We start from the raw sequence: 25,985 nt of genomic DNA, 5'->3' as shown, positions 1-25,985 counted from the left end.
TAAAATGAAATTAGAAACTCTTATTCCATGTGCTTAACATCTTATTATAATGGAAAAAATACACAAGTTTCCCATTAAACTTGTCGCGCAAGTCATTTACACACCTTAACTTTATGTGCGACGACATGGAAGAGCAAGTCTATTTATTTTTTGGAAGCTCGTGAGGGCAAAAAAATGCTTAAAATAAATTTACTTAGCAGTTGTCACTTTCAGATTGGAATCAGACGCTAATTACACATAATGCCATAATACATTCTTTTATTGTTTACCTTTCTACTTTTTCTTTTCTTATTTTTTGTTTCTTCTGTTATTCATTTTTTAAATCTCTTTCTTCTTCATTTCAATGCACCACAGTCTCTTCTTCATTTAAACATTACCAATGGGCCATTATTATCACTCCCACTTGCTGGCGAAATTCCGCTGTTAAACCACCAAAAAAACCCCAATGGAGCTCCAAACTAAGACTGACTCTGAGTTGGAGCTGCTTGACTTGCAGATGTTTCATCTAAATTAATCATTTTCTTTATTCATATTACCATAATCTCCGTATCGTGTTTCTAGTGCTTCATGATTTAGTTGCTCAATAGAATTAATATCATAAGGGATAGATATTTCATCAACATGATGGATTAAGAATTTAAGATTACTAGAACTACCAACTTTTTATTTACCCCAACTATTATTCTGTTTTAAAAACATTTTAGGAGCCCCTATGATTTATGCAAATTAAAATAACAATATTTTATAATTCAAATATAATAATAAAATTAAATTTAAGCGGAACGAGTGTACCAAACATCTGCGTAAAAACATGAAAAATTTATGAAAAAGGTTAGATTTGCCTCTTTACTCTCTAATAACTTTTTCAACATATTTGGCTTTGCCATACATCTTTTAGGCCATATTGATGTGGGTGGGTTTTATTGCGTGGATGGGTTAAATTCTCTTAAATGTGTGACCAAATTTAATTGGAATTAAATGCCACACAGGTGCCACAGGAAAAATTTGGTGGGACATGAGAGTTAATGAACGAGGGGTAAATATGGCCTGAAAGTTGGATGGTAGTGGGAACATATGCTGAAAAAGTATAGCTAAGGGCAAGTGTCACTTCTTTTTGAGAATGCATGGGCAAATCTGATCTTTTTCGAAAGTATAACCATAAATTGAAGTTGAAAGTTGAAACTTGCTCTAGCTAGTTGGCAACTTTATCCCAAATAATTGATAGCAATTTAATAACAATTGAATAACAGGTTTAGAGGAAGCGTGAGGGAATTAGAGAGATAGTAAGATTGGTGGGAAAAATGAAGAAGGTTTTGATGTTTTTGGAGTTAATAATTATTCGATTTTTATTCAAAAGGATGAAATTGTACAACTTATTCATAATCTTATAGGTCCAACACCGGTTTATTTAATTGCTTTTTGTTATAAAGAAAGGGAAGGAGATCTTTTTTTGATAGGGCCAAGAGCCATGAGCTACGCTAATAATATGAAGTTTTGATGATTAACAAATATATGGAAGAACCAAATATTTAAACATGTCTTAAATAAGGACGGGTAGTGTTTATGACAAAGAACTACTGATGAACCAGTTCCTTAACATGTCTATTATAAGAGTTGCTTACAAGAGTATATGCGAGAAGTGAAGGGATCATGTCTTTAACGATAGATGGGAAGAAGACTGTTGATCAAGTGCAAAGCAGATTTTAAGTGCATTGAAGGATTCCTCGAGGAATTAGGATTACGGTTAATTCAATGGGGCAAGGAACAAGAAAGCAATGTGGAATCATTACTTTATTTGCTCACATGGAAAGAGCTGTGGAAATAGGAGAAGCAAAAGGAGGCAGACGTGTGAAGTCTGGAGAACCAAGTCAAACTTGAATTTGGTTCTTGGATCTTGAACTAATCCGTGTTGACCTGGGAGAACAAGAAATGACCATCCTACTCCTATATAAAGCATCACAATTGATGCTGTTGAAGAGAAGTGACTTAGCTACAAAGAGAGAATAAGAGAGATCTTATCTAGAGTTTCTTTGGGTTGAGAGAGAGTCAATTGTCAAATGACAATCACTAAAGAACCCATTCCTATCAAGTTTTATCAAAACAATGCTTGTTGTCTAGTTTGATTCTTTTGAGTTCAAATTGTAACCTTCACGATCTTAGTGAATTTGTATTTGGTGTTTTGTTGTTAGTCTTCCTTGACTGGATTGAGTCTTGGAAAAGTAGCTACAATTAGGGAGAATTGTAGATGGGAACGGTAGTATGAGGTAGTCGTTTGGTTATAGAGTTGTAACCTAAAACAATGGCTCAATTTTATTGGTAATTTGAGAGGAAAAGCTTATGAGGTAGGTCGTGTTTTTTGACTTTTGGAAGAGGAGTTTTTCTACGTAAAATCCTAGTGTTGATTATCTTATTCCACTTTTACTTCTTGCGTGGTTGCTGAAGAAGCTGGTTCTTCAGTGTATAGGTGGCAACATAAAATAATACTATCGCCTAAACAAGATAGAAATGTTACTTATAAATCTAGTTACTATAAAATTTATATAGAAACTCATTATTATAAATCTAATAATAAAGAATATAATTATCTTCAAGCTTTGATAATCATCCGTCAAAATTCATCCGATATTCAAACAAAGATTAGAAAAAGGAAAGAAATAAAATATTTGTAAAATATAGACAATAACATACCTAGTAACATTTAAATATGGAAACCCATTAAAAAAGCTAATGACTAAATAGCAAGTTATTAAGTAAATTACCATCACTAAGACATCAACCCACAAAGTACTACTACTAGTATTAGTGGAATGGTATTACTAACACTAGTGTAATAAGAGTGCATATGTAATGAGAAAACAAAATTAAAAAAAATATATATCAGGAGATACAATGTACTACTACCTGTAATGGAGCAACCAAGTGGCTTCACATTTAAATAGAAGTTTGAGAAGGAAAGAAAATAGAAGAGAAGGAATCTTCCTTTTTGATAAAAGGAATAATATTTGAAATGGAAAAAAGGAAAGAATTTGAAGTTTTTGGTAGTTAAATGGCCACCAATTCTTAACCCGTCCTATGAGAATTGGAGAGAGCAATTACTTCCCCTTAGTTACACCTTGTTTCATATTGATCAAGTAGTTACTTTGCCAAATAAACTGCCAAACAGTGTAATTACACCTAATTAACATGCAAATCCAATTACAAGGTAGTGTTCCGAACAGGTCCTATATATCCCGCAAATCTTAATGCGAGTATTGTTTAATACTGCCAACCAAACGTTGCATTACGTACACGACAAATAGTTTTTCTCATGCAGTCAACTGGTGTTCCTAACTGGCCCTACGCATCCCGCAAATCTTAATTCGAGTGGTGTTTAATGCCCGCCAACCAAACGTTGCATTACATAGTGCCAATTAGTTTTTTCATGCTACCTGCTAAATTCTGTATCAGTTATGTTTCGATTATGTTTTCGTATTTGGCCAACCAAACATTGTACGCAGAGATACATTATGCAAATACAATCAACCAAATGACCCCCAAGTGGTTTGGGAGGCTTTTTCTTGTTAAAAACTGTTCACAGTGTTAACTTTGCGTTTATGCGATATTATATGTTTGGCACATTCTGGTGAATGAACAGTAATTTGAGCTTGCAATCTCATCCTTGATCCTTATTCTCTTGTCTAGATCTTATCAAAATTTCTGCTGCTGTTTGATTTTTTGATAAAGTGCTGCTGTTTGACTTTCACCTTCTTTTTGTTAGATTTTCTAATAGTTATAGTAACACTATTCATTTGGTTATTGTTTTGCTGATGACAAACTTTTAGATTGGTGTTTACCTGTTAATATCGTGTTTGATGTTGTAATCTCTAAGGGGTCGTTTGGTTGCTAGTTAGAGTTCTGCAAGTATTAGTGATGCAGAGATTAGTTATATAAGGTTTAATTATTTATGTATTAATTATTTCATCTTGTACCCTGCATAAATAATACATAGATTTCCTCATAACTTATACATGTACTTATTATGCGGGATTGTAAACTGGCAACCAAATATTGTAGTTGGTGCGCTGAGTTTTATCCATAGAAACAAAATGCTACCAATCATGATACTAGGTTATGCTGGTTTTAATACATGAATAATTTACTTCCTAACCAACAATTAAACAACATTTAAGTGTTTACCTGTTTTAATACCTTTTCTAAATTGTTAGTAACTTCGGTTTTCTCTTCATTATCTCCGGGCAGTAACAACCTCTTTCCCTTAAGCGAATAATCCATGGTTCATTGTGTTGCTAGGATTCCTTTCTACATTGATAAATCGTATCCTAAATGGTTTTTGGTTAAGCTCATTGTTATTTTGATTGAGCTACATTAATATGCTATGATATTGCTGAAACATACAAACTAGAGATCACCTAATTTAAACAAGAAAAAAGAAAAAAGGTGCAAACTAAGATATAGTAATTTCTTATGCTGTCACGTTGATGTGCAAATGAACGGGATGGGTCAATTTTGGGCGGGTCTAAACGTGTCAAGCTAATAAGTGTTTCATAAACAAAACCCAAAATTTACTTGGGTCAAAATGTATAAAATATCGGGTTTAACCCAGCCCGCCCAACATGACCACAACTTTTTCTTTCCTGTTCTTTTACACTATTATCGCTCTGCCATTCTTAGGCTACCCAGGCTTCAGAAGTCAAATTCTTTGCAATTTCTTGGTCAACCAGGTTAAGTTTCATATTTGTAAGAGCTGGTAAGATAATCCTAGGGTCATTCAGTTCGTAAATTATGTTGTTGGAATTTATGATTATTCCATTGATGGTGGCTTGATCTCATATGATGAAGTTAGACCAAAAATGTGTATTTCATAGCAAAGAAGAATGAGCCATATTTACAATAGCAGATAATTTGAATCAAAACGATGATATTAGATTAGGTTCACCTGAATATTCTTGATAATTTAATTTGTTGATTGGAATGACGGCGAAAGGCGACAAGGGTCTGGCAAGGCGAGCGGCTAGGCGCTCTCCTTTTTGAGGTGTGGTGCCAATTAATACCAAAAAGTTAAAATATTTAATTGCATATATAAATAATCAAAATCTCAATAGCAATAACATATTAGCAAGTATTTCAATTCAAAAATTGAAAATAGATATAGATTCTATAAGTCTAGAACTTGAATGAGAAAAAAACAGAACAAAAGTCATAACACTGAGGAAAAAAACAGAGGTAGAAGTTACTTTGAAGTCTGAAGAAGAAGAAGAAGAAGGAAAAAGAAATAGAGGAAGAAGAAATCTGAAGAAGAAAAGAGTAAAAAAATCGAAGAAATACGTATTGGTTGGACTTTGGAGTTGTTGGAAAAGTTTGGTTGGTCGCTGGAGAAGTCTAGTCCAGTTGACTGGTTGGAGTCGCAGTCGTAGTCTAAGAGTGCGACTGTGCAAGAAAGAAAACGCTAAATTGGCCGCCTTTTTTTTAAGAAAATACAAAAGGCAACGCCTTTCTCGCCTTTGTCGCCTCTCGCCTTTGTCACCATTGTCGCGATGGCGTCGCCTTTTGAAGATCGCCTTGCCACAAAGCTTTTAGGTGATGAAGGGTCGCCTCACCTCGCCTCTCGCCATTGGTGACGAGGCGATTCCCTTCCACAACACTCTGTTAAGTCATAATATCAAACACTATTCTTTTTTATGATAGATGAAATATTTTCAAATATAAAAAGATTGGGTAGGACAAAAATTAGAACAAGAAAATGGAACAACAGATATAAAGTTTTAAAAAAGGATAGATAAAGATAGAACAAAATGCACAAGTTTCCTGCAGCAGCAGAAATAAATAGGTAGAGCAAAACAGAAGAGTCTGGTTGAGAAATCTGGAAGAGGGATGCCATAATAGAAAATGACCCATGGGTTAGGTTGAATTTCAATCTACCAGGTTACATGGTCTGAACCCAATCTTGATCCAATCTATTTGACGGGTCATTTTGGGTAAACCCATTCTGATCTACCAGATCTTTTATTAATAGCCAACCCATTTTAGTTTTGATGGGTTGGGCGGGTTACACACTAACAGGTTAATTTTTGCCACCTCTATTGCCATGGTATATCTTTCTCCATTAGTATTTGGCATTGTGACTATGTATGTTACATGGAGGAAAATGTTGATATTCATAAGCTGCATCAATTTTTTGTAGTTATGATCTGTCTTGTCCATCACCTACTCTTGAAAATTTTGACTCACAGAGTTGTTTCTTAATTGCAGGAGTTACGTGCATACCAAGCTGACATTGCTACTGTCCTGCGCAATGGTAATTTGAGCTCTTTCTACTTTTGAATCCCCCTTTCAGTTGTTGAAAGTTGTTTTTTTTCCATTAGTGCTTATGGATAGTCTTTTGAGCGTCTAATATGATTCTAATCATGTTCATTGTGTCTCTTTCTTCTGGCTTATATATTTTTTAGTCCTAATTGGTGTAAACCGCATTTATCTAAAGAAAAGATTGTATTGTTTAAAACAATTCAAGTGGTGCTTGATTACCTGTATCCTTAATGTGCTTCATATTTTGGTGTTACGATCTTTGTTTTATTGAAGCATGTGGCACAAAGTCCTTTTTTTTGTTGAGTACAAATATTCATGATTCTGTATCTCTTTATTAGGTGAAAATTTTCAGTGCTATTATCCATTTACATAAGCGACCCCATAGGCTTTTGCTTTCGCGTCTCTCTAAAATTGTAGTCATGGTAAAATCTTGGTTTATTTTATCATCATGAACTCCCAAGCACACGAGTTTTCTACAAATCAAAATAGAAAATGGAAGGCACCCACCGAAAAGAAGAACTGCAGGAGAATAAACGAAGCCATGTCAGACTTCTTAGAGTTCATTGACATGGAATCAGTAGACTTGGATCTAAAGGGGGTCAAGTATACATAGAAGAAGGGTGATAGACATGAAAGAGTAACAAGATTGGACAAATTTCTCATATGAGATGAAATGGATGACAACTTCAGACACATTAAGCAGTCTATAATACAAAGAGTTACTTCAGATCATACTCCCATTACACTATAGTGTGGAGGATTGGAAAAATCAAAATCTTACATCAAGTTTGAGAATTGGGGTTGCAATCAGAAGGCTTCAAGGAGAGGGTAAAGGAATGGTGGGACTCACTCAATTATGAAGGTAGTACCAACTTTATTCTAATGGAAAAATTGAGGGCTCTAAAAATTAAATTAAAGGAGTGGAGTAAGACAAGATAGGGGAATTTAGGGTCTCAGAAACAAAATGTTTTGGCAAAGGTAGAGGTAATAGAGAAGATACAGGAAAATGGAGCTTTGTAGGAGGAGGAAATTGCCTTCAGATTATCTCTCAGAATGGAATTTGAAGAGATAGCAAGAAAGGAGGAGATTGCTTGGAGATAGAGATCTAGAGCAACATGGCTAAGACACGGAGATAGAAACACAAGTCTTTTCCATAAAACTGCAAATGTCCACAGGAGATTCAATACATACAATTGATAAGTTGAAGGTGGAGGATCCAGGAGAGGTGAAGAAAGAGATAGTCTCATATTATGAGAGACTATAAACAAAAACAGAGGGATGGAGACCACACCTACAAATGGAGAATTGTCCCAGAATCAGTGATGAGGAAAACTTGTTGTTGATGGCACCTTTTGAACCCCATGAGATTTTGGATGGCAATAAGCTTGTGCAGGGGACAAGGCACTTGAACCTGATGGCTACTCTATGCAGTTCTTCAAGCAATGCTTCATTAACCGGGGGAAAAGCTCAAATGAAAGGATGGATAAGAAGATTAAATGCCAACATGAATGATAGACAGGGCTTGGCCATATCACATTTACAATATGATGACGACACCCTGATTTTTTGTGATGCAGAGAGCTGTCGACTAAAGTATTTAAGAATTGTCTTGATATTGTTTGAAGCCATTTCAGGATTACACATTAACTGGGGGAAAGCTTCATTTACCCAGTTAATAAGGTGCCGAACATATATGTGTTAGCAAATATTCACTTGGCTAATAACCAAACATGCCACACTCACCCAGGACAATCTTATGAAAAGAGGTTTTCAAATTTTCTCTAGGTGCTCTTTTTGTGAATGTGAGATTAAGACAATAAACCATCTCTCTTTACATGGTAGAGAGACTGAAGTTATGGTAGATTTTCATTAATTTAAGAGGCATAAGTTGGACTATGCCAAGGAGCATCAAAGAGGCTCTAGCTTGCTCGAATAGAGATGGGAATCAGTCAGGACACAGGGAGAGATGGAAGATTGTCCTAGATTGCATTTGGTGGACTATATGGATGGAAAGGAACCAAAGGTGCTTCGAAAATAAGAGATGCTCTCTGCAGAAACTGAAGATGAACTATCTAGTCCTTTTCGTTTTTTGGTGTAAACAAGAATATCCTCAAGAAAAGGATGATATTCCTAGTATTCTAGATTATATATGAAGCATTCGTAGGGTCACCTCTCCCTCTGTAATTTTGCTGTGAGTATTACAGGAATACTTTTGGAGTATTCCTTTGTTCATAATACAAGTTACCTTTTTTCTTAAAAAAAAGAGTTCTTCAAGCAATGCTCAGAGTGGATCTTGTAGCAGTAGTACAAAATTTTCATGAGAAAGGTACTTTTGAAAAAAGTATGATTGAAAAAAGTATGAATGCTACCTTTGTAGCTTTGATCCCAAAGAAAGCAGAGGCAAAAGAACTAAATGATCACCGACCTATAAGCCTAATTTGGGTGTGTGTGTATAAGATCATAGCTAAGCTTCTGGCAGAAAGGTTGAAGAAGGTAATTCATGGTTTGGTAGACATGCAACAAATGGCCTTCATCAAAGGAAGTCAGATAATGGATGTAGTGGTAATTGCAAATGAATGTGTAGACTCGACTGGGTAGTAAGACCACGGTATTGTTTGCAAGCTGGACATTCAGAAGGCCTATGACCATTTGAATCGAAATTTCCTATTACTACTTTTGGAGAAGACGGGGTTTGGGAATATATGGATCAAATGGATATCACAATGTATAAGCACAGTCAGATTCTCAGTGATAATCAACAAGATACCAAATGGTTTCTTTCCATCTCAGAGAGGCCTGAGACAAGGTGATCCCTTGTCTCCATTTCTTTTCATACTAGCTATGGTAGGAATGAGCAACCTATTGAATAAGGCAAGGGGGAAAGGATGAATTAGAGGCTTCCAGATGAGAGAGGAAAACAGTGTGGAGGTAACATACCTACAGTATGCTAATGATACCTTGATATTTTGCTCATCAGTAGATGAACAAGTGTTGATTTTGAGGGTCATTTTCGTCATTTTTGAAGCGGTCTCTGGGTTGCACATACATTGTGGGAAAAGTTTCATATATCCCATCAACACAGTTGGTGAGATAGAGAACCTTGCTAGTAGACTTGGGGGTAATGTGGGAGAGATGCCAACAACTTATCTTGGCATGCCATTGGGTGCAAAGAGTAAGTCAGTAGGGATTTGGAATGGTGTAGTGGAGAAATGCACTAGGAGATTAACAAATTGGAAGAGTCAATATCTCTCTAGGGGTGGCAGTGTGACGCTAGTCAATAGTGTTCTGGACACTTTACCTTCTTATTTGATGCCTATTTTTCCTATACCTGCCAGAGTAAGTAAAAGAATAGATGCACTGAGAAGAATCTTCTTTTGGCAAGGAAATGAAGATAAGAAAATATACCACCTAGTCAAATGGGAGGAGCTATTAGTAGACAAGAAGGCAAGGGGTCTAAGTATCAGAAACATGAAGAAGTAGAACCAGAGTTTGATGATGAAATGGTTGTGGAAGTTTGCTACCGATGAAGGAATGTTGTGGAAAGAAGCCATTGTTGCAAAATATTGAATGGAGGACAAATGGATGACTAAGACTATAACAACACCCTATGGGTGCTCAGTCTGGAGAGCTATCAAGAACCTATGGCCATTGATGAAGATCAGAACAAAGGTGAAGATTGTGAATGGACAGTGGACATTCTTTTGGCATGACAAATGGGCAGAGCAAGGAGCTGTGAAACAACAACATCCAGAAGTCTTCGCATTAAGTCAACAACAACATGCCACACAAGGAGCTGAATTCAGCAGTTGTGAAGGAAAGAGATCGGCCTTGGAAGATGATATGGAAGACAAAGATTCCTTACAAAGTTAACTGTTTCACCTGGCTGTTGGCTAAAGAGGCAGTCTTGACACAGGAAAACCTAAGTAAAAGGGGTCATCAATTAGCCTCTAGGTGTCTTCTATGTGGGAACAAATTGAGTCAATCAACCATCTTTGTTTGCATTGCAAATGGACAAACCAACTATGGAGGATGTTTGTATGCCTCAAGGGATCAGAAACATAGCAGGTGTCCTAAGATGCTGTAACAAGGATGGGGCAAGTAAGAAGGAGAGATGGAAGATTGTCCCGGCTTGTATTTGGTGGTTAGTTTGGTCTGAGAGGAATAAGAGGTGTTTTGAAGAAGTACAAAGCAGCTTACAGAATCTTAAGATGAATTGCTTAGGCCTATGTTATTTTTGGTGTGAGCAAAAAATATTAGCTCAAACAGAAGACATTTTTGATGTTTTAGACTTTTTGTAAGGACAAATCGAACCACAAGATGTAAGTTGTAATACTTTTGTAGGGGAACTGCACTTCTTGGTGTAGTATACCTGTGGATATAAAGAATTAATGTTACCTTTCTCAAAAAAAAGAAAATCCACATTTTGACCTTATTGTGGGTAACTTTATATAGATGTGCTAATGCATGACTTATGTAGGCTATCCAAAGCTCTTTACAGTCTCTTTAGTATGTATGTCAAGGACGAGGCTGCAAGCTCAAATAACTGTTCTTTTTTGGAGAATTGGAAAAGAGAATTGTAGATAAACAGCCTGTCATTGGTGGGCGTTCGGAGTCAAAGTAGATTATAACATAGAACAGAAGGTCCTAAGGGAAAATGAGGTCATTGTCAAAAAGAAAAGAAAAAAGAAAAATGAAACATCAACACCAGCTCTATGTCATTATGACTACACTGAAGCCTTGCTTTGCGACTCCATGCTGGACTAGCCAGACTTGGTCTGTCATTAGCTGGACTTCTGATCTCCATATGAAATCTGCAGATCATCCTTCGATCCAGTGCATTGAGGCATGGAATTGTGAAATACCTTTCCCTGCTGCTAAACAAAACCTTGAGAGCTTTTACATATCACTTTCAGTCATTTCCTTTTCACGTCCTTGGTTGATTTGCATTTTCAACACATCGTGCTCAACTATCATGTGAAATTGATCTATCAGGTTGTTTCTCGATATCACCTGCAGCAGACCTTGTCCCTGGAGATATTGTAGAAGTGTGTGGTATGTTGTGTCTTTTAGCTTTATCAACTAGAAATTGTATAAGATTTCATACTCATCCTCTTTTTATTCTGCACTAATCTTTTCTTTATGACCTTTCCATGAAATGTGAAGTTGGATGTAAAATCCCAGCTGATATGAGAATGATCGAGATATTGAGCGATCACTTACGTGTTGATCAAGCAATTTTAACAGGTACACTTGGCCTTACAGATGATAATGTCCTTTAATTGCCTAACAGATTATGAAATTTGACCTTCCATTGCCATTTGTTTTGTCGAGAATGCACGAAAAGGCATGAGTTAAAAGAATTAATAAATAATGTGAATGCAGTGAACTCTTTAACAATAATAATCTTGGGAGGTTAGAATTATGTTTAATTGTCTATTATAATGTATCCAAATGTACCAGCTTAAATAAAAGAAGATGATCAATGATATTTTCATTACAAAACAACTTATATTTTATAGTAGTAGTACGTTTCGAAGGCCTTATGCTACTAAATTTGACATTGAAGTGATCAAAATAAGTAATCATTTGATGTTATTGACAATAACAATCTTAAATCTTAAGTAAATAGCTGTTAATATCAGATTAAAGGGAATTATAACTAAAGAATGAAAGCTATATGCAATTTTTCTTGTAAGTTATCAGTTTGATAAGTTATCAATTATTAGGTTTTAGAAAAATAGAAATACTAATTATGGGACATGAAATTAGATTTGCGATACTTTACAAATGATGGATGGGTTACTAACTTTGGGATATTAATTACTAAAACAGAAACTATTATAATGCCAATATGCAAACGTTTTCTTGAAATATGCGGAGTTCTTAGCAGGTGTTATACTTGCATCTGCCTATTATATGGTGCTTCAAGTTTTATGTTCTCTAAGTACAATGTTTCACTGATGCAATGAGATTGTGTGGGAAGTAAAATTGAATCAGTTCTGCCAATTCATCAACCTTTTTTTCGTTTGCTGCTTTTGATTATGTATATAGAATTCATTGTAGGCTCTTTAGTTGCTTTCCCTGCCTTTTGTTCTTTTTATGCCATCTTCTTTTTGTTCTGATGGCAGGTGAGAGCTGCTCTGTGGAAAAAGAGCTTGATGCAACGACCGCTACAAATGCAGTATACCAGGACAAGACAAGCATCCTCTTTTCTGTAAGTTATTAAAACCAGTTCTGTGGAGAATACTATATAAATGGAGCTTGGAGCATGGAATTTTTTAAAAGGTCCATTATGCTGATGTGTTTGACAATGTAATATGGGAGATGATAATATTGTCGCTTGGTTTATTCAGTAGCCTTGATGAATGTTAACCTATTAATGTTTTGTTTAAAAATTAAAAAATGGGCATTTGAGACTGAACTTTCTCTAGGTTGAAGTACATCCTTGAGTTTGTGGGATGCTGAAATGGTACCGAGATTTTCCTTTTTACTCAAGAGACATGTTAAAAGGACGAAAACTCTTGTCGAAGTTCTTACTCATGGTCTATCGTGCAGTTGATGATATCATTCTGGACTAGTTTCCAGACCCTAAAAAGCTTGCTTATATAAGATGACTTTAGCATTCTGGTGACGTCTTTTTCTTGAAAGTAATGGGTATAATTGATGACTTGCTTGTGCATCGTATTTTTGTATCTTCTTCTCTAGTCACAAGCTCTTCTACTTCTCACCATTTGTAGGTGTTGTGGTATTAACTACTCTCTTCTTCCCACTTGTGACTTTCTTATTTTTCCTGAAGTATTTGTAATAATTATTATTTTTCCTGAATCATTGTTAATTTCAAATGGAGTAAATTCTAAAATCTGTAATATTTATTTAAAAAAAATAAAAGTTCAAGTCTGGATGATAGACTGGATAACCAAGTGAAGTGCATCAAAGATGATGAAGGAAAAATATTGGTGGAAAAGGCATACGCTATACGAAGATGGCAGACATACTTACATAAACTTTTGAATGAAGAGGGGAACAAAATTTTGTGCTGGGTGATCTTGAGAACTTTGAGAGTCGTCGAGATTTTGGATACCATAGAGCTTTAAAGTTTGAGGTGGTTAAGGACGCTATTTGTAAGATGAGAAGGGGGAGGGCAACCAAGCCGGACGAAATCCTAGTGGAATTTTTGAAGATCGCAGGCAAGTAAGAAGTGGAATTTTAGAATGCAGGTATGGAGTGAGTAACTAGGTTCTTTAATGTCATTTTTAGGACAACGAAAATGCCCGAAGACCAAAGTTAAGTGTAGTGATCCCGTTATACAAGAGCAATGGTGATTCTAGAATTGCTTCAATTATAGGGGTATCAAGCTGCTAAGCCTCACTATGAAAGTTTGGAAGAGGGTGGTGGAGATAAGGATGATGAGGGATGTGTCTAATCGAGAACCAATTCAGTTTCATGTCAGAGCGATTAACTATGGAAGCCATTCATTTCGTAAGGAGATTGGTGGAGCAGTATGAGGTGAAAAAGAGGAATAGGTGCCAAGCATAAGCTAGCCATGTTATTTCAATTATCCAACATTAATTTCTCCCAAGCACGATTCCCAATGACCTTTCTCTCTACTGCTTCCTAGGAGAGTAGAAGCCCTCCTATCCGACAACCTTAGCCGGAGTTAGCACTTCTCTTTTAAGCCACCAATAGCCACCCACTGTGGTTATTGTTCAAACACCCTTGGAATTCTAAGATGGAGGAAAATAGATTTTACTTTAATGCTGGTTTCAAGTCTTTTGACATCACTAGATGGGATACTGGCAAGTCGGAGTGGTACGAATGGGTAGAAAAAATTAGGAAGTTGATGCGTAGGTCATCATTGAGTAGGAAGACAATGTGTGGCTCTGTTTCTGTCTAAAGGAAGCATCAAAGGACAATAAGAAGAAAAGTAGAAGATGGAAGCTGGCAGAACACAATGCTGAGCTCTTTTGCATGAGGAAAGCAATGTGTATGGGAGATTTATAAGCATCATCTTACTAAATGGAGGAGGTCGTACATGCCTAATCATCCCGGAACAAGTACTAAATGCTAGGTGGTTGGATATTGCTTTTAAGATTAATTGGTTCATTAAATGCAAGAAGAAGGAAATCCCACTCTTAAGGGTGACGTCTGTTGACTACCCCTATGCGAGAGCTCTACAAGAGAGTAAATGGCAGTCAAGGAACCTACGTGATGCTGAAATCAATTAAAAGGAAGGAAAGATTGAGATATCTGATTAAATACAACTACAAGATAATGAGCTGCTCAAGAGATGCTTAGTTGGTTTTTGCATAGAGGAGACCAAGGAAAGACCAACTCTAGCTGATATTAGAAGGTGGCCATCTTCAAACTGGACGAAGGCTTTTGGAGCCAACATATATGAGTTGAGCAGCGAGATATTCTTGTTCGAATTCTCAAACAGATTCATGCCAGAACAATCCAGACAAGGCCAGTGGAGATGGAAGAATTACAAATTCCAGCTTGAATGGTCGAAGTCAACTACAGAATGTACAGTCGTAGTCTTTGAGGTTAAGGAAACTTGGATTAGGTGATAAGCAGGTGGTCCCAAAAGAAGTAAGAAATCTTATCTGTGATGTTAATTACAAAGATAAGGATGCTAGTAGTGAAACAAGGAGTAGCGGGAGAAATGCAGCCTTGCATTTATCATGAAGCTAAAAATATTTTCATGGAATATGAGGGGGCTCAACATGGATACTAAGAGGAATTTAGTAAGGAGTAGAATACAACAAGAGGGGGTAGACATAATAGTACTAGTGGAGACAAAACTTAGTGGGGAGGTAGGGGAGTATCTGCAACAATTAGGGGGAAACAGATGGATAGGAGGAATGTGGATGGAATCTTTAGATAGTAAGGTTTTTTTTAGATAATGTGGGACAAGAGAAATTGGGAAGGGGAACCGGTAGAAAGTGGCAACCAGTTTCAAGTTCAGTGGTTTAAATCAAGACTCCATCTGGTTTATCACTGCAGTATATGCATCATGTGATAACAGTGAGAGAAAGGAATTATGGGAGGAGTTGGGAGCAATGAGGAGCTTCTATGAAGGGCCTTGGGTGGCATGTGGGGATTTTAATACTTCAAGGTTTCCATTAGAAACGACCAATTGTAGTAGAATTACAGGGGCTATGTCTGACTTCTCCAGTTCATTGGAACTTGTGGATCCTCCTTAATTTGGGGGATCCTACACATGGAGAGGAGGGGCAAATCAGAGAAATGCTTCAAGAATTGATAGATTCATGTACTCTTTTCCTTGGGATGAGATGTTCAATCAAATTAGACAAAGTGCTTTGCCCAGCTTGGGGTTTGATCATAACTCTATAGTACTAATTTGCGGGGATGAGGCTTTCAAAAAATCATACTTCAAGTTTGAAAAGTGGTGGTTAAATGTGGTGGGTTTAGAGACAGCGTTAAGGAGTGGTGGGGTTCCTTTAATGTGACAGGCAGTCCTGACTTCATACTAGCCTCGGAATTGAGCCTGTTAAAAAAAAGAAGCTTTAGGAGTGGAGCAAAGAGAATGGAGGCAACGGGAGGGTCAGATTGGGAGCTTTGAAGACATTCAGGTGCACAGATCATTAACAGTTGATGAGCAGCTTTTGAAAGCTCATATAGAAATGGAGTATGAGGAAGTAGCTAGGAATGAGAAAATTCACTGGAGATAGAGATCTATAATTCAGTGGATAAAGAATGGGGTCAAGAACACAAAGTTCTTCCATAGAATGGCTACTACCCAGAGAAGAAACAACACTATAGAATCTTTAGGATTAATGGAGAATTGTCTTCAGATCCTGTAGTAACCAGAAATGCAATTGTGGATTTTTTATCAGATTTTGTACAAAGAGACAGAAAGTTGGAGACCATCTTTGAACATCTTGGATGTTCAAATAATCACAGAAGAACAAATTTGGTTGTCTGTAGATTTTGAGGAGGAAGAAGTTTCGGAAGGAATAAAATAGTGCGTTGTTGATAAAGCACCTGGACCAGATGGCTACACAATGACCTTCTTCAGTGTTTTTTGGGAAACTATCAAAGATGATGTGGTGCAAACCTTCCACAAATTCCATGCTCATCAAAAGTTCGAGAAGAGCTTTAATGCCACATTTGTAGCTTTAATCCCAAAGAAGGTTGGGGTAAATGAGCCAAGGGATTTTAGACCTATCAGCCTGATCACAGGGGTATACAAGATCATAATTAAGGTGTTGGCACAGGTTGAAGAAGGTGATCAACAAGTTTGTATATAAGCACTAATTGGCCTTCATCAAAGGAAGACAAATCATGGATGCTGCACTTCTAGCTAGTGAGTGAATTAATTCTAGAATTAGAGGAGGAATCCTTGGACTGATGTGCTAGCTAGATATTGAGAAGGCATATGATCATTTGAACTGGAGTTTCTAATAAACATCCCAAGGCAGATTGGGTTTGGGTGGAGATGGCTCAGCTGGATAAATTTCTGCATTAAAACCACTAGAATGGAGAACCAATTGGTTTTTTTTCCACTAGAAAGAGGCCTGAGAAGCTGAGCATGAACAAGTTTGCTATTTAAGAGTGATCCTAGCGGTTTTTGAGGCATGCTCAGGACTCAAAGTAAATTGGAGAAAGAGAAGTATTTTTCCAATTAAGTAGGTGCAACAGATTGAGGCTCTTGCAAGTATTTTGCAATGCAAGGTAGAGAAGATCCCAACAGTTTACCTAATCGTGCCTTTGGGCTCGAAGCACAAAGCTGAAAAAATTTGGGATGACATTATTGAGAAAATAGAGAATAAATTGGCTATATGGAAATCCCAATACCTATCTCTGGGAGGTATAGTTACATTAATTGACTCAATTTTGGATTCTTTACCCACTTATGTGATGTCCATCTTTGCTATCCCTAGTAGGGTAGTGAAGGTTTTGGATGCACTTAGAGGAAATTTCCTATAGCAAGGGAATAAGATAGAAAATGGATTCAATCCGGTTAAATGGCCTATAATACCACAAAGCATGAGAAATGGGGGACTGGGAGTGAGGAATTTAAAGGTTTATAACAAGAGCCTTCTTTCAAAGTGGTTGTGGAGATACAATCAGGAGGAGCAGGCTCTATGAAAAGAGATAATACATCACAAATTTGGGCAACATGATTTCTGGTGCACTAGTGAAGTCACTGAAGCTTATGGGGTTGGGGTGTGGAGGACCATCAAAAACTTTTGGGTGAGTCTCAAGAACAACTCAGATATTGCTGGGCAGAGGGGACAAAAAAAAGTTTTGGTCAAATGATTGGTGTGGAAATGCGATTCTAAGGGATATGTTCCCTGGTCTTTTCTCAATATGCACAATTACTGATAGCAGGATAGATGAGATCTGGTCACAACAACGTTGGAAGCTAGTATTTAGAAGGCTGCTTAATGACAGGGAAATTGATAAAGTGGTAGAGCTCTTGAGCTTGATTGGTGGATTCCCTGGTACTACTTAGAGCTAGACAAATTAGCATGGGGACATCACAATGATGGGGTATATTTTGTTTATAGACTATACAATTGGGGGAGGATCCACTAGACCTTGGAACACAATATGGAAAAGTGTGGCTCCTGCCAAGGTGAAGTGCTTCACTTGGTTGGTCGCTAGGAAAAGTTGTCTGACCCATGAGGCAATGCAGAAGAGTGGCATCAACATAGCATCCAGATGCCTCCTCTGTAAAGAGGCCTTGGAGACTAGCAAACATCTATTCATGCATTGTAAGGTAACTGCTCAGGTGTGGGCTCCGTTTACAAGCATAGCCAATGAGTATTAGACTATGCTAGAACACACTTCTAACCTCCTAAGCTACCAAAAAGGTAGGCAACAAGAGTCAGAAAAGATGGTGGAGAACAGTTCCAACATGTATCTGGTGGATTATATGGATTATATGTACAGTTCCAACAAGTGTACACTACAAAAGATCAAATGGAGAGTAATTACTACTCTAGGCTTTTGGTGTAAAGAACAGGATATAGAAGAGGAGTTCCAATTAGTGGACTTCATAGGCTCTTTGTAAGTATTTTTTTTCCAGTTTTTCCCTTTCTTGTAACAGTTTTTGGAGATGGCCAACATAGCCCTTAATGTTGAGGAATAAAAAAAGTTACCCATTTCAAAATAAAGAAAAAGGTTTCAGTACATTGTTGCTAAGTTCAAAAAAAAGGTAGGGAAGAGGGACTTTTACATATGGTGTCCATTGACCTAGAAAAAGAATACAACAAAGTCTCGAGGGGGGGGGTTTCTATGGAGATGTTTGGAGGCTAGAGGTGTACTTGTAGCATACATTAGGGCAAATATGGACATGTTTGATAGAGTCAAGATTCAGGTAAGGACATGGGGGGGGGGACGCATAACACTTCCAAATTGTGATGGGGTTGCACAAGGGCTCTTAGCCCATTTTTATTTTCCTTGGTGATAGATGACTGAGACAACTTATTTAAGGGGAGGTGCCATGGTGTATGTTATTTGTAGATAGCATAGTATTAATTGATGAGACACATGGTAGAGTTAATGATAAGGTGGAGGTTTGGAGATAGATCCTAGAGTCTAAAGGGTTCGGGTTGAGACGAACTAAGACAGAGCACATAGAGTGCAAGTTCAATGACGTGACTCCAGAGGTAGTGTGGAGGTGGAATTCTATACAAAAGTCATCTCTAAGATAGAAAGCTTCAAGTACCTTGGGTCAATAATCCAATGTATTAGGAAGATTAAAAATGATGTTATATATTGTATTGGAGCGAGATGGATGAAATGGTGGCTTGCATCCAGTTTCTTGTGTGATAAGAATGTGTCATCAAGACTTAAACGTATGTCTTATGTTGCGGTTGTTAGATCTACTTTGTTGTATGGGATGGAGTGTTGCTTAGGCAAGAACTTGCACGTCCAAAAGATGAAAGTACCAGAGGTGAGGATGTTGAGATGAATGTGTGGGCATACTAGTAGGAGAGATATGATTAACAATGAAGATATTCAAGGCATGGTGGGAGTGACCTCCATGGTGGACAAAATAGGGAAGTGAGGCTAAGATGGTTCGGATATACGGAGAGAAGATGCTTAGATGCCCAACGAGGAGGTGTGGGAGGTTGACCATGGTGGCTCTGAGAAGAGGTAGAGATAGGCCGAAGAAGTGTTGGGAAGATGTTAATAGACAAGACATGACACTCCTCTAGCTTGTCAAGGTCATGAACCAAGATAGGAGGAAATAGAGGTCGAGAATTAGGGTAGAACGCTAGTAGATAGGCGAGCACTGTCTAGTTTTTCTTATCAATATTTTTATTATTACTCTCCTGTTATCTTATTATTCGGTTTTTATTAGGGATAGTTATCAATATATACCATTCGACCATCTAGTTTACCAAACACAATTGAAGTATACACTGCATATATAGTCGGTTGTATATGGTGTGCATATGCTGTGTATACACATGTATATTATATGTATAGGAATGTATAAATGTGTATGTTTTATGTGTAGGTATGTATATTATATGTATATTGTATGTATATGTATGTATATTATACATATATTAGTATTAAATATATACTACCTATACACTGTGTACATATTTGTAAAGTGGCCCAAAGGTATTGGGCTGTAATTTTCTCTTTTTATTACTAGCTATTGTTTTTTCTTCGATTATTGTACTATTTGCTGTTACTAGTGTTTTTTCTCCTTTATCATCTTCCACAACGGTAAGTGACTCCCCCACCCCCACCCCCACCCCCGACCCCCCCGACCCCCCACCTCCATCCCACCTACACCCAGGCCACCACCTCCCCAAGCGGCCACTGGCGAAGACTATTTCCGGCCAGATCTCTCTCCCCTCTGTTCTCTCTCTTCATCTCTTCTTTCCTTCTTCTTTGTGTTTTTTTTTCTTTTCTTTTCTCCTCTTTGACTGCGATTGGAAATCGCCCACCAGTAGATTTTTGGGTAGTTTTTGCACAGGTATTTCGGTAGTTTCTGGCGGTGAACAGTATTTCCGGCGAGTGAATAGTGTTTCCGGCGCATGAACAGTGTTTCCGGTGCATAAACAGTGTTTCGAGGTGAACAGTATTTTCAGCGCGTGAACAATATTTCCGGCGTGAACCAGGTTCTTTTCAACTGGAGTTGGTACCTCCGGTTTCCAAATATTCTTTGTTCATACACTTGTCGTTACATTTTGCTGACTTTAGACCATTGAATACTTTAGTAGTTCATACGCGTTTTCGTGGCTTTGGATAGTGATGGTAGATTAGGGTCATGTTCTCATTCAGGGTCGGGGACGAGGGTAAGGAGGGGTAAATGGGTTAAAGGAGAGTCTAGACTAAGAGTAGGTTCTTGGAACATTGGGACGTTAACGGGAAAGTCAATAGAGCTAGTTAAGATTCTTAAGAAAAGGAAGATTAATATAGCTTGTATCCAAGAGACCAAATGGGTAGGTACTAAAGCTAAGGAGGTAGACGGGTATAAGCTTTGGTTCTCTGGTAGATCAAAGTATAGGAATGGGGTAGGCATTTTAGTAGACAGTGATCTAAGGGATCAGGTGGTGGAGGTTAGGAGAATCACTGATAGGATGATGTCGATTAAGGTGGTCGTTGAAGGGACCACTTTGAACATTATTAGTGCTTATGCGCCGCAAGCGGGCTTAGCAAAGGAGGAGAAGAGGCGCTTTTGGGAGGATTTGGACGAGTTAGTGGGAAGCATACCGCCTACTGAGAAGCTTTTCGTGGGAGGGGACTTCAATGGGCACATCGGGTCTATTTCGGGAGGGTATGACGATGTGCATGGAGGCTTTGGCTTCGGGGACAGAAATGGAGGAGGAGTTTCACTTTTGGAGTTCGCAAGAGCTTTTGGGTTGGTGATAGCTAATTCGAATTTCCCAAAAAAGGAGGACCACTTGGTAACCTTCAGTAGTTCGGTGGCTAAGACTCAGATAGACTTTTTACTCCTTGGGAAGGATGATAAAGGTCTGTGCAAAGACTGCAAGGTCATTCTGATAGACAACCTTACAACCCGACATAAGTTCTTGGTAATGGATTTAGGGATCAAGATGATGAGGAAGAAGAGGGTCGGGAATGATCGACCTAGGATCAGATGGGGGAGTTTGACCACGGCTAGTGCCCTGGAGATGGGAGAGAAATTGAAGGACATGGGGGCCTGGGATAGTAGTGGGGATGCAAACAGTATGTTGGATAGGATGACTAGTTGTATTAGGGTTGTAGCAAGGGAAGTGTTGGAAGTCTCGACAGGTAGTCGTAGTCGACATCAAGGGGACTTGTGGTGGAATGGAGAAGTGCAAGGGAAGGTGGAAGCAAAGAAAATGACGTACGCGAAGTTGATAGAAAGCACGGATGAGGTGGAGAAGTGGACGAATAAGGAACTTTATAAGATAGCGAAGAAGGAGGCGAAGTCGGCTGTTTCGACGGCAAAAACGGTAGCTTTTGAACGCCTTTATGCTAAACTAGAAGAAAAAGGTGGGGATAGGAAATTGTTCAAGCTAGCCAGGGCGCGGGAGAGTAGGGAACGCGATGTGGATCAAGTGAAGTGCATTAAGGACGAGCATGGAAAAGTATTGGTAGAAGAGACTCTCATTAAATAGAGGTGGCAGTCATACTTCCATAAACTCTTGAATGACGTAGGGGACAGAGACTTTGTGTTGGGAGATTTGGAACATACACAGAGGCGTCGCAATTTTGGATATTGCAGGAGTATTAAGGTCGAAGAGGTTAAGGGTGCTGTTCGTAGGATGCGCTGGGGAAGAGCAACCGGACCTGACGAGATTCCTGGGGAATTTTTGAAGAGCGCCAGCTCGGTAGGTTTGGAGTGGCTGACTAGGTTATTTAATGTCATCTTTAAAACGGCAACGATGCCCGAAGAATGGAGGTCGAGCGTAATGATCCCTCTATACAAAAACAAAGGGGATATCCAGAGTTGCAACAACTATAGAGGTATCAAGTTACTAAGCCACACTATGAAAGTGTGGGAAAGAGTGGTGGAGATGAGGGTGAGGAGAGGCGTGTCTATTTCAGAGAACCAGTTCGGATTTATATCGGGACGCTCAACTACAGAAGTCATCCATCTTATGAGGAGACTGGTGGAGCAATATAGGGAGAGGAAGAGGGACTTGCATATGGTATTCATCGACTTAGAAAAGGCCTGCGATAAAGTCCAAGAGAGATACTATGGAAATGTTTGGAGGCTAAAGATGTACCTGTGGCATACATTAGGGTGATCAAGGACATGTATGAGGGAGCCAAAACCAGGGTAAGGACAGTAGGAGGGGACTCAGAGCATTTCCCAGTTGGGATGGGGTTGCATCAAGGATCAACTCTTAGTCCATTTTTATTTGCATTGGTGATGGATGCATTGACGCGATAAATTCAAGGTGAGGTGCCATGGTGTATGCTTTTCGCGGATGACATAGTCCTGATTGATGAGACTCGTAGTGGAGTTAATGCTAAGCTGGAGGATTGGAGACATACCTTGGAGTCTAAAGGGTTTAAGCTGAGTAGGACCAAGACAGAGTACTTAGAGTGCAAGTTCAGTGAGACACCTCAGGAGGTTGGCGTGGAAGTTAAGCTTGGTGCCCAAGCCATTCAAAAGAGAAGTAGTTTCAAGTATCTTGGGTCTATCATGCAAGACAGCGGGGAGATTGACGATAATGTCACACATCGTATTGGGGCAGGGTGGATGAAATGGAGGCTCGCTTCCGGAGTGCTATGCGACAAGAAGGTGCCACCACAACTTAAGGGCAAGTTCTACAAAGTGGTGGTTAGACCGGCTATGTTGTATGGGGCAGAGTGTTGGCCAGTTAAGATCTCTCACATTCAAAAGATGAAAGTTGCCGAGATGAGAATGTTGAGATGGATGTGTGGTCACACCAGGAGCGACAGGATTAGAAATGAGGCTATTCGGGACAAGGTAGGAGTGGCCTCGGTGGAAGACAAATGCGGGAAATGCGACTGAGATGGTTTGGGCATGTGAAGAGGAGAGACACAGATGACCCAGTGAGGAGGTGTGAGAGGTTGGCCATGGATGGTTACAGAAGAGGTAGGGGTAGGCCGAAGAAATATTGGGGAGAGGTGATTAGACAGGACATGGCTCAGTTACAGCTTACCGAGGACATGACCTTAGATAGGAGGGTGTGGAGGACCCACATTAGGGTAGAAGGTTAGTACATAGTCTCGTTATTCTTCCCTATTCGTAGGCGCATTAGCACATTACAATTCCTTGTGCTCTCATTTCTGCTATTTCTGTTACTATTTATTACTTTCAGTACTTGTGATTACTCTATTTTATCTGTGATGCCTTCGTTATTTATTTTCCTATAGCGCTTTGAATTTCTTAACCTTATCTGACCCCCTTTTTATGCCTTTTTTGAGCCGAGAGTCTCTCGGAAACAGCCGTCCTACCTTAGTAGGAGTAAGGTCTGCGTACACTCTACCCTCCCCAGACCTCACGTTGTGGGATTTCACTGGGTTGTTGTTGTTGTTATTTCCATAGTGGCTTTTGGACTAATGTGTTCCCTTTTCATACATGCTTCAAAATGTTTTACGAGGGTATATTGGAAACATCGTCTCTACCCTAACAAGATAGGAATAAAGGTCTGTGTACACATCACCTTGTCTAGACCCCACTTGTGAGACACTGGGTATGTTGTTGTTGTAGACTGTTACATAAAAAAAAGATCTGGATGATACATTGAGAATTGAACAATTAACCCTCACTTCCTTAGTCCCTCGTAAAGAACTACTATTTGGTATAAAATATTGTTAACCAATAGTACGTGTCAGCTTTTAGTACCTGCAGAACTGAATAAAGATGGCTAAACTATCTTCTGGTTATAGTTTCAAAGAAATTTCTTTGATTATATGTATACTTCTTGTTTTCATCAGAAAGTTGTTTTGAGTTTGTTATTTTTTCATTGCTGCATACAACAGTCTTCACACAATGGCAATAAGTCAAATTTCTGTTTCGCTGGCCAGGGCACTACAGTGGTCGCTGGAAGGGCAAGAGCTGTTGTCATTGGGGTTGGATCTAATACTGCAATGGGCAGTATACGTGATTCTATGTTAATGACTGAAGATGTGAGCTTTAAATGTTAACCCAATCTAACAACACCCTTTATTTTGATGTGACAATGATTTGCTGTCTTGTTGGTGCAGGAATTGACACCATTGAAGAAAAAGTTGGATGAATTTGGTACTTTTTTGGCAAAGGTATGTACTTTTATTTCCTTTTCCTGTTACAATTTCTGAGATTTTTTTTTGTTATTCCTAGATTTCACCTTCACCCAACTCCTCCTTGTTTGATTCTTATGTACTTTTGGGAAGTTTCAAATAGAAGTGCTCATGTGCGCACTGTGCATAAATGACAGATGTCGAGTTAGAACAGAAAAAAAGATACTTTTTCAAATAAATAAAAAAAATAAAAGATAAATACATAGGGTGAGTCGTGTTATTCTAATCTTTTTGAATCAAGTTCCCACATCTTCCTTATTTGCACACTCTATAGCCATTCATTGAATATTTCATGCTTCAAGTTTGAACTAAAGGCCATAGTATATATGTGTGTGTCTGGATAGTCTAAATATATTAAATTATTAATGGTTATAAATAGATTTGGAAGAATAAATTATGAGGATATTGGATAGTGGGGAGTACGGGTGAAAATAAGAAGTAAAATATCCATGAGTTAGTTTGGTGTCTCTAGTGTTCATCTCTGCATGCTAGGGGTGGGGTGGGGGTGGGGGGGGGGGAGAAGAATCAAAGTTAATGCTTATAATCATGTCAAACTAATAATATTTTTCAAGTTTAAAGCAATTCATCAAACATACTCAAAAGGAATATGTGATATATATGGTGTGAGGTGACATGTATCCTGTGGAATTAGTTGTGGTGCGCGAAAGCCCCGGACACCATGGTCATCAAAAAAAAATTTATCAATAGTTTGATTGTTCTTACAGTGTCGATATCTTTTCCAAATCATTCTTTTTAATTAACTAATCAATTCACTTAATATTTTATAATTGTTCTACATATAAATTTGATGTTTTATGCCATCATTTGAGATAAAGGAAGTAAAAGATCTTACAATATAATAAAACTATTCTGTACTACTTAATTGTCGACAGATACAAAATTTGAAAATTATGAGTTCCTATATTGATTTCAAGTTAATAGTACAATAATAACTTTGTCACCTCAAGTATTATAGATATTTAGTAGATTTCCTAATTCCTAGTATATGTATGTATACGCACAACCTCCCGTGAACCCATATTTAAGCCTCTACATATGCCCCTGGTACTTATAGCAACAATGAGGACATGCTTGCACATAACAATAAAATTTAGAGGGCTTGGTTAATATATTTATATATCAAGAGTAGAATGTAAGTGTAATAAAGGAAGATATTTTGCTTTTAATTATATTGTATTGGATAAACTATTCTAGGACCCTTCTCCTGCTATTCAGTGTTCTTTAAAATATGGCCATATTGTGCTCGTTTATTATGTCATCCATCCCCCACCCCCATCAAAATATAGGGACATTATGAGGCTTATAACTCATGAGTTTCACTTTAATAATGTATTATTAAACTGAAATATATTATGTGAAATGGTTATACTTTATAAGTATTGTTAAAATTTGATTGGGTTCAAGTTTTTTCACTCTTTGTT

General features: G+C 38.0%; 1 protein-coding gene across 2 annotated transcripts in view; it reads left to right on the top strand.

Annotated features, from left to right (window-relative positions):
* LOC129891112 (calcium-transporting ATPase 3, endoplasmic reticulum-type) overlaps positions 1-25,985 on the top strand; it is a 104,233-nt gene that overhangs the window by 6,844 nt on the left and 71,404 nt on the right. The window contains exons 7-12 of one of the 2 annotated variants that reach the window (XM_055966370.1): positions 6,250-6,295; positions 11,296-11,355; positions 11,467-11,547; positions 12,432-12,517; positions 24,289-24,390; positions 24,469-24,522. In XM_055966370.1, the coding sequence (XP_055822345.1) occupies positions 6,250-6,295; positions 11,296-11,355; positions 11,467-11,547; positions 12,432-12,517; positions 24,289-24,390; positions 24,469-24,522 (429 nt within the window). Of the gene's footprint in view, positions 1-6,249; positions 6,296-11,295; positions 11,356-11,466; positions 11,548-12,431; positions 12,518-24,243; positions 24,391-24,468; positions 24,523-25,985 lie in introns of both variants that reach the window. The other variant, XM_055966369.1, reaches the window with a different exon arrangement.

Source organism: Solanum dulcamara, chromosome 6 (assembly GCF_947179165.1).
Source record: "Solanum dulcamara chromosome 6, daSolDulc1.2, whole genome shotgun sequence".
Lineage (NCBI taxonomy): Eukaryota > Viridiplantae > Streptophyta > Magnoliopsida > Solanales > Solanaceae > Solanum > Solanum dulcamara.
Note: the sequence above shows the minus strand (reverse complement) of the source record. Positions and strands in the feature narration are given on the sequence as shown.